The sequence below is a fragment of the Eschrichtius robustus genome, chromosome 12 (genome assembly GCF_028021215.1).
Source record: "Eschrichtius robustus isolate mEscRob2 chromosome 12, mEscRob2.pri, whole genome shotgun sequence".
Classification (NCBI taxonomy): Eukaryota; Metazoa; Chordata; class Mammalia; order Artiodactyla; family Eschrichtiidae; genus Eschrichtius; species Eschrichtius robustus.
This window is the reverse complement of record NC_090835.1, coordinates 42,247,597-42,264,821: the sequence shown is the minus strand read 5'-3', so window position 1 is coordinate 42,264,821 and position 17,225 is coordinate 42,247,597. Positions and strand designations below refer to the sequence as shown.

Genomic DNA, 17,225 nt, shown 5'->3' with positions numbered 1-17,225 from the left:
TCTGTGATTGATGACTCGGGCCGATTGTAAAACCACACACCTCGTGTTAAATATTAACAGCCATTCAAGATGAGGAGGCAGTTCGATTTGGAGGTGATTTGTGAGGCCACCGGACACAGTTCTTCTGCATCTGAGACTAAGTCACGCCCAAGTTCATATCCTCCTTGCTCCTGAAACTTTCCTGTCCCCCTTTCTGCCTGGGGGGTGGGAGAGGTGAGCAGAACAGACCGTGGCCACTGCTGGTCAAAGTTCAGCAGAGGAGCCCCGGCCCAGGAGGGCCGCACAGGTCGGGCAAAGATCTCCCGCGGGCACCCCGGACACTGGCTCAAAGTAACTCAGGGGAGGCAGGATGGAAAGCAGTGCCCCTCTTGCCACCCACTGTGCCTCGGCCTCCATGCACTGGAGATGTTAATGGCACCCACACCCTCTCTGGTGCGATGAAGATTAAATGAGCCCACACACATACCCAGACAGGCCAGCACCTGGCACAGGGCAGGGGCTCACTGACAGAGGGAGCCGTTATACGGGTTCCCAGAATGGTTGCTGGACAGGACACTGAGTTACAGCTCCTTTCTTGGGCAGCTGTTTCCCTGTTACAAATGAGCAAACTGAGCCCCAGAGAAGAGAAGCAATGTGGCATCAGTTCCCCAGAGGCTGTACCTCCTCCCTCTCTCACCGTCCTGTGGGTAAGAAATCCGGCCCCTCTCAGCCCACATTCTATGGCACCCCTCCTGGGCCTTCTGCCCGCCCCACTCAAGGGCTCTCTCTGGGGCCTCATGCTTGCCCCTTGCTCCAGCAGCTTTGCCAAGGGACTCCCGCCGTCACCTTCTCCTGCCCAAAACACAGTCTGGGGGTCCACAGGCGGGAGAGGACTGGAGAGCACGCACTTACCAACGCCACTGAGGTAGGGGCTGATGGTCCTCCAGGCGCCGATGCTGCCCTGGCGCATGCGCTGCCCCACGGCCAGTTCCAGGTACAGGAGCGGCATGCCCTCCACGGTGAGCATGATGATGTAGGGCACCAGGAAACTACCTGTGGGTGTCCAGGGCCGGAACCAGGCCGTCACCCAGGGCTTTACTCTGGAACCCACCTAACCGCTGTGCAAATGGCCTTCCATCCACCCTCCCGTCTTTCCACTAGTCTATTCATCCTTCTACCTTTCCAGCCATCCTCCATCCCTTCTTGTATTCTATCTTTCCCTCGGAATCCATCTTCCTCTCTTTCTACTCATCCTCCATCCTTCCACCCATCCACTCTTCTGCCTTTCCATCCATCCAGCTGTCCTTCTATCCTTTTGTCTTTCTATCCATCATTCCATCCATGGATGACGTGCAGCCACATCAGTTGTTAAGATCGTTAAATACGCCCATCCTGGGTGGTAAGCTGCCACCATGCCAAGACCCTTGAGCGCCTTCCTCAAGGCCTCAGCTGCCCCAGCCCCTCTGCCAGAAACCCCCATTCCATTCCTATTGTAGCAACTAATAGTTGATCAGAGTCTGGACCACTGAGTGGTTAAATGTTTTGAACATCACCTCTGAATCCAGTCAGCCAGCCACCCACCTCCACACACTTCCTTTGGGCTTCTGACATGGCCCAGATGGTGCCCCACGGGAGGTAGTACATCAAACAACTGTTTTACTAAACGCTTCCTCTGGGCCGGGCCCTGAGCTGAGTGTAGGATGGTTGGGAGAGTAGCAGCCCTGCTCCCTGCCCACGAGGGATCACCTGGGCAGAGGAATTTCAGCTGCTTCATGACTGTCTGGAGCCACAGAATACTCCTCTGGGCCTTTGTCTTCAGAGATGAGGCAAGGGCTTGCTATGTATGTGTGGAGACAAGGAGGTCCCCGATGGACCGAGCCCAGGCCACCAGCTCCCTTTACAGAGCACCTCTGTTGGATGTACATCCGTTTTATACAGTGGCCTTCAGCCTAGTTTTCATTTTAATAAAGGGTATCATGACTAGTTCAAATTTTAAACCCACTGGTTCCCAAGGAGCCATCTGCAGACAATGGCCCTCGGTGATAGTGGGGAGCCAGGATGTGTGAACGGAGCTACAAAAGGCCCGCCCCCCTGCCAGACACATGGACAGAGGACGGCAGCCTGCTGGGGCGTCCCCCACCCTGGCTGCCCCACTGCTTCTCCTACTGGTCCCGCCCCCTCCTCTGCAGCCCCTCGGACATCCCTCCCCCAGCTCCTAGCTCCTTGGCAGTGGACCTGAAAAAAGGTTCACTGGGAGAGGAGGGCAGGACTTCTGATTAAAAGAAAACCCTGACTCTACAGCTGCAGGAATTAAAGGCTGGTTACAGAAGGAACTGGCTCTGGAAGTATTAAGGTAAACAACACAATACGTATGTTCACAGGAACGTCTAATATTTACAAAAATGCCTCCATTGTACATACGTGCTGTCCTATAACCCACTTTTCGCTCCCGACAGGATCTCACAGTCATTCTCTCGACCACACCATGTACCTTCCCATCACCCCTTAAGAAGCTGCACAACATTCCACTGGGAGAATGAGCCTAGAATTTCTATCAACACATCAGTCCTCGGGCACTTAGGCTGTTGCCAGTTTTCTGCCGTCCTAAACAAAGACCAGTCCACATGTTTGATTATTTCCTCGGGACAGAAATCCCAGGAGAATGGCTGGCACCAAGGCCAAGCAGGGCCCCCGCAAGGCCCTCTCACCACGGAGAGAAAGGTGCCAGCGTGTGCTCGGGAGAGCGGGCCCCACATCACTGGACCTCCGCACTCCCAGCTTCGTCCTCCCTGCTCACATGAAGGCTACAACGAATCCTGCCCCCTCATTTCTGGACCCTGCTCTGAAGACTCTGCCAGACCCTGCTCCCTTCCTGCCCAGCAGGGAGGTGTTGCAGCATCTTACCCAGTTCCTCTCAACAGCAAGGAGTCCACGAGGCTGTCAGGAGCTCCCACCCACCATATACCCATCAATACAGGTTGCGTTGGCACAACCTGCCTGGAGCAGCATTCGAACCCTCAGTGGTTATCAGAAAAGATTATTTTCACCCAAGATGTTAAACAGTAGCCACAGGAGGCCTGGCAAGGTCCACGGAAGGTTTTTCTCTGTCACAGAGCCTGCTTGATGGTCCACTGCCTGTGGGAAGGTTGGACATTCAAGGTGCCCAGATGGGTTCCTTAGCGCTGCCCTTCAGTAATTTCTATTGCCCCTCCCACCGCCCAACCATCCAAACACACACACAATCCCCGTGGATCTGCTCTATGATCATTTTCTCAACAAATTATGCTAGAACATTGAACATCCATATGCAGAAACAATGAACCTCAACCCATGTATCACATTTTATACCAAACAAAAGCCCTCAAAATGGATCATAGACCTATACGTACAACTTAAAACTGTAAGACTTCTAGAAGAAGACACAGGAGAAAATCCTGCTGACCTTAGGTTGGGCAAAGATTTCTTAGATACAACATCAGAAACACTATTTGTGAAAGAAAATATTGATAGATATTGATAAAATACCAGACTTCGTTTTAAAACTGTGCTTCATGAAAGACATTGTTAAGAGGACAGACAAGCTACAAACTGGGAGAAAGTATTTGCAAAACACATTTGACAAAGATATCCATGTATCTTTAGATCTAGAATATATAAAAAGTCAAAACTGGAAAAGGACTCGTTCAAAAATGTACAAAAATATGAACAGACATTTCACTGAAGAAAATATATGAATGGTAAAATAGCACATGAAAAGATGATCAGCACTGGTGTTCCTTAGGAGACTGCATATTCAACCCACAATGAGATGACTCTACACACCTATTAGAATGGCTAAGACAGGAAACGCTGACAATACCAAATGCTGACGAGGGTTTGGAGGAACTCCCATACATTACTAGTGGGAATGTAAGATGGTTCAGCCACTCTGGAAAGCAGTATGACGGTTTCTTATAAAGTTAAGCATACATTTACTGTATGACCAGCAATCCCACTCCTGGGTATTTACCCTAGAGAAATGAAAACTTACGTTCACACAAAAACCTATACACGAACATTTACAGTGTCTGTATTCACAGTTGTCGTAAACTAGAAACAACCTCATTGTCCTTCAGTGAGTGAACGGATAAATAAACCCTGGTACGTCCATACGATGGAGTGTTACTCAGCCAATAAAAAGAAACAAACTACTGATTCATGCAGCCACATGGGAGAATCTCAAAAGCATTATGCTAAGTGAAAGATGCCAGATTCAAAAGGCAACGTACTGTGTGATTCCATTTATATGACATTCTGGAAAAGGCAAAACTATAGGGAAAAAGACAGATCTGTGGCTGCTGGGGGCTGGGAGTAAGGAGGGGCTGACTACAAGGGGACATGATTGTGGGGATAACAACTGCCTGCATTTGTCAAAATTCATATAACTGTGTGCCAATAGACAAGAATTTTTCTGCATGCGAAACAAAAATAATTTTGTTTTGTCATCAGTTTGAGGACAAGTCCATTAACCAACCCTCTTCCAACTGGACTGTTCCCCATGCTCCTTTTATGTAAAAATTCTGACCCTGGCTCTGTATGAGGAGACCCTGGCATCAGGGAGAAGCTAACAGGGGCCTGGAAAAGGGTGCATCTGCTCCCATGCATCTCAATGGGGCAACAGTGTGGGAGACTAAATCCAGCCACACACTCTTTGCAGCTGCTCCCGGGAAGAGGTGGAGTCTATTTCCACCCATGGATCTGGCCTGGCCCTGGGACTTGCTTCGTCCAGTAGAATGTGGGCAAGAGGGCACCATGGTGGTTCTAGAGCCCAGGCCTCAAGATACCTTACAGCTCCACCTTCATCCTCTTGGAGCATGGCCCTGAGACCACCACGTATACAAGCTGGTCTAGGCTACCTGGGGATGAAGGGCCACATGGAGGAGAGCCGAGGGGCCCAGCCAACTCAGCAACAACTGCCAACGTGTGAGGGCACTTCCAGCCCAGCCCACCCACCAGCAAATGTAGCCGCGTGAGCCAGGCCTGATGAAACCAGTAGAGAAGTGCCCAGCCACTCACAGAAGTGTGAGAAATAAACTGTTTTAGCCATGACTTTTTTACCTCTTAGTACTTCAGTATGTCTTTCCTAAAAACAAAGACATTCTCTTACATAATCCCAGGGCACTGAGCAAAAAAATCAGGAAATTAACACTGATACAGAATTATTTTATCTGCAGACCTTACTGGAATTTTATCAATTATTCCACTAATGTCCTTTTCCTGGTCTCAGATACAGCTCACGATCACACATGGCATCTGCCACGTCTAGTTAGCTTCCTTTAATCTAGGACAGTGCCTCAGTCTTTGTCTTTCATGATCTTGACACACTGGAGACACTAGCCAGTTATTCTGTGGAATGCCCCTCATTTTCAGTTTCGGCAGGAACACTAAAGTGACCTGGTTCTTTGTCCAGAGGGACATAATGTAGATTTGCCCCATGCTTGGAAATGTTAACTTACTCACTAGGTTAAGGTGGGGTCCACCAGGTTTCTCTGCTGAAAGTTACTATTTCCCCTTTGAAATGACTACGTATCTTGTAGGGAGATATTTTGAGACCAGGTAACTATCCTATTTCTCATCAGACCTTTGCCCACTACTTTTAGCATCCATGGGTAGAATCCTGCCTGAAACAATTATTTACTGTGTTGGTTGCCAAATGGTGGTTTTCTTATTCTATCATTCCTTCTAAGTCCTTCAGTTTTAGAGTGGTCTGTCATGCAGAAACAGGTAACAGAGGCACCTACCCAGCCCTGTGTGGATGGCCTGTTACCGAGCCCAAGCTTGTACAGCTCGCCACACATAGACCAATAAAATCGAGATGAATTGCTAGGGCAAGGAATAGCGACTTTATTCAGAAAGCCAGCAGACCGTGAAGATGGTGGACTTGTGTCCCAAAGAACCATTTTGGCTGACTGAGAATTCAGACTTCTGTTATACTAAAACGGGAGGGAGTAAAGCCAAGTATTCCCTGGTTCCGGTCAGCCTCCGAAGGGAATGTGTTAATTTCTTCCTGCCTGCAGTCATTCACAGGTGGACCTGGTCAGGATGTTTCCTGTGAGCTAAACAAAGGTATTTTAGCTTTACGCTCCTTACCCAAGAGGCAGGGTTCCCAGAGATGGGCCATTATGTGTAACTTAAGCTTATAGGCAACATCCCTTTAGTGATTAACTTGTAGTAGAATACAAAGGTTCTTCCTTATTACAATTCCCCACTGTCAATGTCTATTCCACGGTTTTGTGGGGAAAGTGATGAAGACTGCTCTGGCTACTTCCGGCTAAATGGGGCAATGTATATTCCTTAGAATCTTTCCTTTTTTATCTCCAAGTATTTGAATGTGATGAAACCCCTTAGCACTTTGTTGTCTAATTTGTAATTGGACTTGAGTTTTGGTTCCAGTTCCCAATACATATACTAAATTCCTGTGCTATTTATTTGGACAAAATTAAATAGGTTGACGCTTCTCCAGCTACAATGAAATTACCATTTACTTCAGTTGGATAGGCAGACCTGTTGGAGGCAAACCTCATGAACAGAGGTTAGCATAGCGCCCAAAGTTTTAACATAGTTGGCAACTGCTAGCTCTTTTAGAGCATTTATAGATTCTCTCGCCTGTGCAGACACCTGAAATGGCCTACCACACAATATTTCAAAGGGACTTATTTTAAGCCTGCTTCTGGAAGCCACTGATTCACAGCAGGGCAACTGGTAAGGCCTTATCCCAAGTCAAATTAGTATTCACTTTCTCAGTTTTTCCTGTTGATTGTGGTCTCCAGGATGAATGTAGTTCCAATGCCTTAATCCAAATCAGGGGATAATTTCCTCAAGGAGGGCTTTAACCAATTAAAGAGTACTGATTTTAAAAACTAAGAACCTTACACTGCCACACACAAAAACAAATGGTCCGCAAAACATTCTCCTTTCCTTCTGAAGGTTTTATGATGCATTGTTATCATTAACCAGTCTTTTACTATTAAACTTAAATGGTCAATTGAGACAAGCAGTTCTGAGACCATCCTTCCACCACTGATTAAGACTGGGGTGGCAGGTATTGGGGAATAATATTCACTTAGCCTTCTGAGCTTTCTGGGCAGACTTGGTGACCTTGCCAGCTCCAGCTGACTTTTTGTCCACTGCTTTGATGACGCCCAAAGCAACTGTCTCTCATGTCACAAGCAGCAAAATGGCCCAGAGGAGGAGAGTCAGAGAAGCTCTCAACACACATGGGCTTTCCAGGAACCATATCAATGATGGCAGCATCCCCAGATTAAGAATTGGGGGCCATCTTCTAGCTTGTCCCCCAGAATGATCAATCTTCTTCAGCCCAGCAAACTTGCAAGCAATGTGAGCTCTTTGACAATTCGGTACAGGTGCACGTGCAGCACTGATTTGGCCTTGATGGTTCAAGATAATCCCCTGGAGCTGTGAAGCCAGCTGCTTCCATCAGCGGGTCATTTTTGCTGTCATCAGCCACACTGCCACAACAAACACCTTTGACAGACACGTTCTTGACACACTGAGGCCCACACTGTCCCCAGGAAGGGCTTTACTCAAAGCTTTCTTTGTGCATTTCAACAGACTTGACTTCCTGCAGCTCAAGGCATTTGAGTCCAGTCCTGCACCTAGTGGTGCAGGTTCCTGTGTTGGGTCCCCATCTGGGGAGGTCCAATAGCCGCTTTTGGGTTACTTTTAGCACAAATCATGCAATTCTGAGTGACTTGCTGGATGGTCTTTTGTAAGTTAGCCCCATTATATGCTTTTTTTTTTTTTTTTTATGGCTGTGCTGAGTGGCTTGCAGGATCTTAGTTCCTCGACCAGGGACTGAACTCGTGCCCTTGGCAGTGAAAGCACCAAGTCCTAACCACTGGACTGCCTGGGAATTCCCCTGACTTTTGAATCCATTGTAAGGTGGCATCTCTCCCTAATGGACACTATTGTGAATGTGCCGCAGCACAGTGCCCAAGATGCCTCAGGGATCAAAACAATTCCTTGTGCACTACATTTCCAGCCAGGTGAGGTGTGGTCCAAGTGAAACCCCACTCTTCGGCCCTCACCTTGTCCTTTCCTGAATACACTGGCTGGTATTTTGACAAGTCTATCAATGGAAGAAGCGATTCTCTTGCCTCAGAGGAGATTGTCCCAGCGTCCCTTTTTTTTTTTTTTTTGGTCTCTCAAAATATTTCAAGTAGAAATTGGGAAGACAACAACATGTAAAATAGTTAAGTAAAAAACCTTGACAAATACACTCATTTGGTCATCAAAATATAAAAAGCTGAAAATAATATTACATTAGGTACTTTGATTGAAAACAGTGTTACTCTAGTCAAGTAATAAGCCCAAAGTGGTCCTCAACTAAGAGTTAAAGCTCGTCTCTCTATTCATACACGCAGCCCTTAGACAAGCATCATATATGTTTTTATCCAGAATGGTCCCCCCCCCCAAATCCTTATCTTTTTATTTTTGTTACTCTTATGGAAATTATTCAGTGTGTTTGTGTGTTTTTTATAAATAAGTTTTTATTTTTCAGAATGTCACTAAGCAACCACATAAACCTCGGACAATATCTGAATCATTTTTACAAAAGTGGAAATAGCCAAATAAAGGGTCTCAGGTTAAGTGAGCGGCATGGGTGGGTTATTAATCGATATGGAATAATTTGTTGTTTGATCAGCACCGTGACACTGCTGAACGTACTTTGAAAGTTGGCCCCGCCTGATAGCAACCCATGTGGATGCAAACCTCTTGGTCCTAGAATCCTTTCTCAAAGGTATAAATGAGGCACAAAGAATCACTAGGAGAAGGATTAGTAAAAGCTGAGTCCTTGCCACGAGTGGGGTGCTGGCCAGAGAAAGTCAAGTCCTTGTATACCCAGTTGAAATGCAAAGTGTCCTGGAGTGTCTGTCCCCAAGGGCTGTCCCATAGGGCACATGTGAGATTGGTCTGGTGCAGAAGAAACACACTTATTTGGATGAGGGGTACCCAGCATCCTCCAGAGAGTCAGGGTGGTGGAGCGAACCCTTACCACTGAGGCCACTGCAGCCTCCAGGTTGCCATCCTGGGTTTGTCAGCCGGTCTCTGCCCTTTCCTCCTGGGCCGTCTTGCGCCTCCTGACACTGAAGGTGGGAGGGCTGGGTTCCTTCCTCCTGCTCATCTGAATTGGACTCATTGTTATAGAAGTGAATGGTGGCTTGCACAGGGAAACTGGCCAGCACCTTCTCCCCGGAACTCTGCAGATACTGTTGATGCTTAGAAATGAGTAAATAAAGTCTTACAGGATGCTGAAACCCAAAGGCCCCCTTCGATCCAAAGGTTTGTTGGTCATACCCAGCCTCAAGCTGGCTTCCAATTCTGGTGGGGTCAGCAACCTGGGGGGTCAGGATACACGGTCTCCATGGTGTTTGGCTCTCAGGCGTGGCGGTGGTGGTCCCTGGGGACCATCCCCACGGCAGTGACAGATGCATCCCTGTGCCTCCTGGGCTCCGGCCGCTGCCTCGGGTCTCATGGTGCTCTCGGAGCCCACGCCTCTCTAGCGGCGCCCGCGACCGGCCGTGCCTTTAACCACTCGGGCGAGGGCGCTCACCTCCCAGCGTCCCTTTTTAATGGGATTCGTGTTGGTCGTGTGTTTTTGGCCCTCCCTGGGGTGCCATTAGCACACACTTCTGGTCTTACCTTTTCATTGACCTGGGGAGGGTGGGGAGCATGGGGGAAGAGCTGTCTCCCTTCCTGGGGTTTTCCTGAGCACCATCTGTAGGCTTAAAGTGTGTCCTGGTGGGACTCTGATGCCAAGCTGTTCCAGTGAAAAACTTCAGGGTGAGGTCTATCAGAAAGTTAATCAGCTCATTCCCCACTGTCAGCTTCACCCGGGGTTCCTGTAGGGAATTAGGCACCTCAAGTCCAAGGGAGCCCCTGGCCTCTTCATTCACCAGTGTTCCTCTCTTTCTATCGTACGAGAGGCTCTCATCTCTGTTTTTCTTCTTATGTTTTAGCCTAGGGCAAGCTGTTTTCCAATGTTCCTCCTCCTTACAGCAGGTGCATTGTTCCCACCCCAACGGTGACTTACCTCTCTTCCAATTACTCACCTTCCGGGAATTCAATGCCACTGCCAAAAAAGTGGCGCTTCATTTTGCATCTTCTTTCTTCTGTTGTTGTTCCCTGTTGAACACTTTATTTTTTTTCTTAATTAATTTATTTTATTTTATTTTATTTATTTTTGGCTGTATTAGGTCTTTGCTGCTGTGTGCGGGCTTTCTCTAGTTGCGGCGAGCGGGGGCTACTCCTCATTGCGGTGCACGGGCTTCTCATTGCAGTGGCTTCTCTTGTTGCAGAGCACAGGCTCTAGGCATGCAGGCTTCAGTAGTCGTGGCTCCTGGGCTCAGTAGTTGTGGCTAGCGGGCTCTAGAGCACAGGCTCAGTAGTTGTGGCGCACGGGCTTAGTTGCTCTGCAGCACGTGGGATCTTCCTGGACCAGGGCTCGAACCCGTGTCCCCTGCGTTGGCAGGTGGATTCTTAACCACTGCGCCACCAGGGAAGCCCTGCTGAACACTTTAAAAAGCAACATCTACCAATTGAGAAGGGTTCATTTCAAATGAACCATCTTATTTTTTCAACTTTCTCCTGATAGAAGGCACTTTGCCCCCCCTAAAAAAGGTCAAATTTACGATTCTAATATTTTCAGGGGCCACACGATCTGCATTAGTATAATGTCTGTAGGCCTGATAAATCTTCTCCAAGAATTCAGAGGGGTCTTCATTTGTTTTTTTGCTTAATTTTGTTCAACCTCTTTGCTTTGGCTCCCCTTTTCAAAGCCCTGCCAAGATGCACTGATAAATAATGCTCTAATAAGGGCAGTCCTCCCTCATTGGGTTCCAATTTGGTTCAGCTGTTGGTACTGCCAAGTGGGTTCAGGTGTAGGAGAGCTCCCTATAAAGGAGGGTTGCAATCTTTTCAAATAAACAAGTCTGAGAAACCCAGCTGGCTGGTTGTCGGCATTTAGGCCCCCTATGAGATAACGGCGTAAGGGAAATTGCCCTGCCCTGGGAGTGGCTCCTCACCCAAACTGGGTGCCCTGTCGGGTCTTAGATGGCAATACCATACCAGGCCCCTGTGCCCCAGGAACTTACACAGGATTTTCTAGTTGATCCCTAGAAGGAGGGGCAGTCCCGAGCTCAGCTGAAGTAGTTAAGGTTTGAAGCAACCTATCCTCACTCTCATTCCTTTCTTTTTCTTATTTTCCCTGATGTAATAGCACAAATACTTGCATGTCAAGAATTTCATCATTCTTCCCCATTTCTTCACAGAAAAGCCACCGTAAAACCATAAATAGTAATTGATCATCTCTAACAATTAAAAGGATGCCTTTTTGCCTTGGCATCAACCAACCGGGCTGAATTCTGGGCTGGGGCTTTTGGTGATTTTAGGAACCAAGTGGAACCTTTCTCTTCTCCCTGGGAATGTCCTACAGACAGGTCTTTTTTTTTTTTCCCCCCTTTTCTATTCCTTTCCTCCATCTGACATCACTAAGAGTTTTAAATATCACAAAATTGATTTGGCTGTAAATGGAGAAAGAGTACCAAACAAAATGAAACAAAAACCCCAAAGAACAAACAAAATCTAAATAAACCCTCAAGTTTGGTCTTGGGGTTTTACATATACCAACGACATAGGAGACCACAAACGACGTGGTGAACACAGCAAGGGTAGCAGTATACGGTGCACAGGGTCCCAAGATAACTCTGCCTAAACCCCTTGTGGAGTTTCTAACAGGTACTGTGGCCACACAATGTTACAATAAAATATCATCATCTTCTACTCATGGGTCATGGCTGTAATCAGATCACTTATCCAAAACACACCTCAGAGGACTTTCTTTAGGGATAGTTGAAACATTCTCCATTTTTAAAGACAGAAATGCAAGACAAACAAAACACAAATGGCAACATACCAGTGCTAGCATCCAAAGAAGCAAACGAACCGGGTAAAAGTCCAACAGCTCTTTCCTCTCTCCAACAGGGTACCCCACTCAAATACAAAACAAACTGGCTTATTTTGGAGAAAAAGCCCCAAATGGAGAGGAAATGAAGTTTCCGGCTGTACACACCGGAGTGACTTACCCTAGTGTATGGAACCCGTCGGCTCCCAAATATCAATTCCTTGCTCCAATTGCCTAGCACTGGGGCAGCCGGTGCCACTCTGGGGAATTTTGAAGGGCAGATTCTCAGGACAAGTGGTCCCGGCAGCTGCTAGGGCCTTACCGGAAAATTCCCCAACCCAAAATTTGTTACCGAGTCCAAGCTTGTACTGCACGACAGGCCAATAAATCTAGAGATGAGTTGTTGGGGGAAGGAATAGCAACTTTACGCGGAAAGCCAGAAAACTGAGAAGGTTGTGTATTCGTCTCCCAGAGAACCATCTTGCCTAAGTTAGCATTCAGGCTCTTTTATACTAAAGGGGAGGGAGTAAAGCCAAGCACTTCCTGGTTCCGGTCAGCCTCCAGAGCGGGGGGGCGGGGGGATGGAGCCATTCACAGGTGGGCCTCGTCAGGATGTTTGCTGTGAGCTAAACAAAGGTATTTTAGCTTAATGCTCCTTACCTGGGAGCCAGGGTTCCCAGAGATGGGCCATTATGTATAATTTAAGCTTATAGGCAACATCCCTTTACTGATTAACTTGTGATAGAATATAAAGGTTCTTCCTTATTACAGGCCCAGCCTAACCCCAACCTAACCCTCATCACATCTCTGCCTCAGTCCCCTGTGTCCACCCTACATGTGCCTGGCACATGTTAGGAGCCCAAGAGTGTGGTTGTCACCAGGATTGAATTTGGAAGTCCCAGGATGAGCAGCAGATATGAGACTCCCAGGGACATTTTCTGACGGCCGGGACCCAGCCTCTCGAGCTTACTTTGCAAATTGTGTTTGATACTTTACAGCCTCTGAAACTCAGGCTTCTGTTCCATCCAGGAGCACTGTAGAAACACCAAGGGCCAGAGACTGAGCACAACACACACATGCACACAGTACACAAGGGAGCAGCCGTTGTGCTGCCCACCCGTCCATCTGTGGACTGGCCTGGTGTGGCTCAATCCCAGGCCGGGTGCTGCCCCGAAGGGCTGTGGCTCCAGGCATGCCGGGGCTGGCTCACACCAGCTCTCAAGAGCTGCACATCTCCTCCCAACCCCACATTCCCAGACATTCCACTGGTTAGTCTGAACTTGGCCACAGTGGGAGTATTTACACCATGGTCATCAGCAAATGCTATAAATTAGGTCCTGCTCCTCCCTCCAAAAGCCAGTTGTTCTACATTATTGGCACCCCACCGCCTGGCTCCCAGCAGCTGGTGGTCTGGGGTGGGGGATTCCTCTAAAGTGTGGTCCATGGCCCGGCAGCATCCATCGGCATCACTTAGGAGCTTGTCAGAAATGCAGAGTCCTGCCCTTCCCCGCAGTTCTCCAAATCAGAATCTCTAGGGGCAGGGCCAGCAGTCTGTAGTTTATCAAGACGCTTCGGTGGGCAAAGTCTGAGATGCAATGACCTAAGCACCAGGGAGGAGCAGAAGGGGCTTTGAGGAAAAGTGTCATTGTCCCACTGCCTATTCAGGTGTCTTCTGACTGCCCCTCTTTATGGGTTAAATATCATATAGAGAAAATTTAGAGGAAAAAAATCCACATTTCCATGAGCCACATCAATGTTCTCATTCTTCCATGTTTCTTCCATGATTTGAGCACATTTATATAAAAGTCAACAGCAGGTGCACTCATTTTCCACATGTTGGTATACAACACATTTGCATCCCAATTTCTTCCCGAACAACCACGGCCTTAGACTTTGACTTGGTCTCCAAGGCCTGCTGACTATCAAGCACAGATTTTATGCTGTGCCTTCAGCTGCCTTTCCTTTGTTCTAGCGTCGGGGTGCTGGCACCTGGAATGTAATCTTCAGAATTAACATTCCTTGTGCCGCCTGGCCCGCAGAGCAGGAAGGAAGCCTCATGGGAAGGAGCACGGACCCCTAATCCTTTTTATTCTGGGAAGTATTTTGGCGCTGCCTGGCTCTGCGGTTTATAAACAAGCTCTTTGCTGGCTGGTGGGGGGCGGGGTGGTGGAAGCCAGGGCTCTGTGTAGAGGGAAGTTAGACGCCCCTCTGGAGCCTTTCATGATGTGGTTGGTCACCTGTCAGGTACAGAACGGGAGTGTAAACAGAAATCACTTACTGTAGGTGACACTGTTGGGCAGTGAAAGGCTTGGGAAAACCACCAGCGCCCCTGCCTCACGAACTCTGCGGCTTTTCATAACAGACCTGGCTTCTTCATGCAACAAATATTCATTGGGTGCCTCCTCTGACCCCACCACTTCACAGAGACGGGGGTAGTGGGCGACAGAAACTCTAGAACAAAGTGCAGGCCTTCTGCCCAGGTGCTGCAAGTGCCCCAGGCTAACAGTGGCATCCCAGGTGGAGGAATAGCTTGGGCAAAGTGTGGAGGTAGAGAGTGGGCATTCACTAATGGACAGTTGTTCAGAATAGTTGGCGGGGAGGGGGGCTGCTGGAAGATGAGTGACAGGAAATGAGGTGGAAATAGGGGCAGGTGTTAGGTGGTCAAGTCCCTACCGAGCCAGGATAAGCCGTTTGGTCTTTGTTCTGTAGACACTGATGACTGAGAGGACGCCACCCACCTGACCTACATCTGTCCATCCTGGACCCATCCATCCATCAGTCCATCCCTCCACCCACCCACCAATCCATCCTCTCCCCAGTGTCCATTTGCTGGTCAACCATCATCCATCCGTCTACCTTTCCACCTATCAGCTTAACCATACTCTGTACCAGGCACAAGATTTCTTCTTTCTTTTCCTGGGTCTTGAAGGTCTTGCTGTTTCCCTAGCAATTTATATATACAGTTGACCCTTGAACAACGCTGGGTTTGAACTGCATGGGTCCACTTACACGCAGACTTTTTTCAGTAATAAGTACTACAATACTATATAATCCCCAGTGGGCTGAACCGCAGATATGGAGGAACTGTGGATACGGAGGGCCAACTGTAAGTTATATGCAGATTTTCAGGGATTTTCAACAGCGTGCAGGATGGACGCCCTTCACCTCCATGTTGTTTGAGGGTCAATTATATTCCACCTCAGAACTACCCCACCTTACCAGTGTCTACCTGCAGACTACTCAGGTAATGCTGTTGTTAGAAACAAGGAATTAAATAGTCACGTGACAGCAAGGCTCACCTGGCCTGATGTTTGGGAAACATCACAGTGCAGGATAAAGGTATCATGGGTAGGTGTGCTGAATGCCGAATGATGTGGAAATCTCATCCTGACAAATAATTCTTATGAAAGTCCGTTATGAAGCTGTTGGAGCATATGGGAATACATGCACTTCACATACTTATGATATATATATATATGCCTTTTAAATTAAAAAAAGGAGTCAGAGGATTAAGAATGCAATATTTTTTAAAAAAACTGTACATTAATCTTCTGTCAAGTTTTTTTTTTTTGAGCTGGGAAGGGTGGGTGAGAGTGAGGGAGTAGTGTTTTATGTTGGTCTTCTTGAACAGGTTAAACCTAGTAAATACTTCGGTCTAACATCTTTCATTGTCCTCTATGGTGAAAAAAACCACTCATGCTGAGTATAGAAGACACCACAACACACACACACACACACACACACACACACACACACAGCCAAAGATAACTATTGTTTTATTCTCTTTGGTATGTTTTTGTTCATCCTCTTTTCTCTGCATACTTTAAAACATAATTGAGATCACCCATTTTATACAGCTTTGAATCTGACTTCCCTCCCTCCATTTAATGTATGACATGAAAAAATACTCAAATACATTTTTTGAAAAACCATCTTAATGGCTTCCAAGAGCACCACCGCGTGCATGTCCCATAATTTATGGAACCAATCCCCTTTAGTTGAGGGCTTAGGAGGTTTCCCATGCCTGGCTCTTATTAAAAGATGGAGGCTATCCGTCTACTGTCTACCTTCTGTCAGAACTATTTTCTTTATGTAGAATGCTAAAAATGGAATAACTCAGAAAAATTTTTTTTTAATGCTGAGACTTCAGTCTCTATTGCCACCTTGCCTTCCAAAACGGCACTTGACCCTCACTGAGGTTCTCTGGCATGTCACAGAAGGCATCTCCAGCTCCCTGGAAGGTATGCGAAGGCTGTGTGGGTGCGTTGCTGTCTAGTGAGTGCACTGTGATGCTTCAGAGGAAAAATTTGTAAAAAAAACCAAAACAAACGAACAACACTGCAATAGACTGATTAGCCTTCCTGCCTACTGTGGTCCCAAACCCAAATCAATCTTGTGATAAGAAATTTAAAGAAATAGCTCAAAATCCTTTTATCCTGAGTTTCAAATCATGCCGCCAGGAATGTTTCTGATCTGAAAGTTGTATAACGAGTTTCTGCTGAACAAGACAATTTGCTGCTCACTGTCAGACCACTGCCACCTCTTCTCCCGAGGGAGGAAAATAGTGTTCCCCCCCACCCCGTGCCTCCTACTGCTCGCAGAGCCACAGCCTGACCAACAAGGGTGACAAGGGCGCGCTGGAGGGCTTGGCCGCCCCGGGGATGGGGTCGGAGCTGCAGAGGGCTCGGGAAGGCGCTCTGGATAAGAGCTCCAGCTGTGGACTGAGATGTCCTAGGTCCGATTCCCGCCTCTGTGACTCTGGGCAAATCACTTCGTTCTCTGAGCCTCAGTTTACTGGCACGCAATATGGGGCCAACCCCAGCGCGCACCCCCAGGCCACTCGGCACAGAAGGCGACCCCGCAGGGTCTTGCGGGGACTGCGCAGCCCGGGCGCCGGCACTCACCTCCGCCGTACATCTGGCACAGGTAGGGGAAGCGCCACACGTTGCCCAGGCCCACGGCGTACGAGATGCAGGCGAACACGAACTGCAGCGGGGTGGCCCACAGGGGCCGCGCTTCGTCCATGGCCCCGGAGCTCGGCGCGCGGCGCGGTGGGTGCGCGGCCGCCAGGAGCGCCGTCCCGCCCGGCTCGGCCTGGGGATGGCCCCGCGCCTCTGCCGCGGCCGCTCGCCCGCTTTTTAATTGCTAATCTCATTAACGGCGCTCGCGTCGGAGGGGCGAGGCTGGTAAATGGATGACGGCGAGCCCCACCCCGCCGCCGGGCCGCCGCGGCCGGGAAGGCACCCGAGATTGCGCCGTACGGGATGGCGCCCGGGCCCCTCCA

General features: G+C 48.4%; 1 protein-coding gene and 1 pseudogene across 3 annotated transcripts in view; both read right to left on the bottom strand.

Annotated features, from left to right (window-relative positions):
• SLC6A20 (solute carrier family 6 member 20) overlaps nucleotides 1–16,969 on the bottom strand; it is a 66,039-nt gene extending 49,070 nt beyond the window's left edge. The window contains exons 1-2 of one of the 3 annotated variants that reach the window (XM_068558989.1): nucleotides 16,846–16,969; nucleotides 892–1,032 (exon numbers count right to left, since the gene is read on the bottom strand). In XM_068558989.1, coding sequence (XP_068415090.1) covers nucleotides 892–1,032; nucleotides 16,846–16,966 — 262 coding nt within the window. In that variant the 5' untranslated portion in view covers nucleotides 16,967–16,969. Of the gene's footprint in view, nucleotides 1–891; nucleotides 1,033–2,883; nucleotides 2,927–16,845 lie in introns of those variants that run through there. The other 2 variants (XM_068558986.1, XM_068558988.1) reach the window with 2 other exon arrangements.
• Nucleotides 8,973–9,514, bottom strand: LOC137772834 (protein ripply3 pseudogene; annotated as a pseudogene).
• Nucleotides 16,970–17,225: the final 256 nt, after the last annotated feature.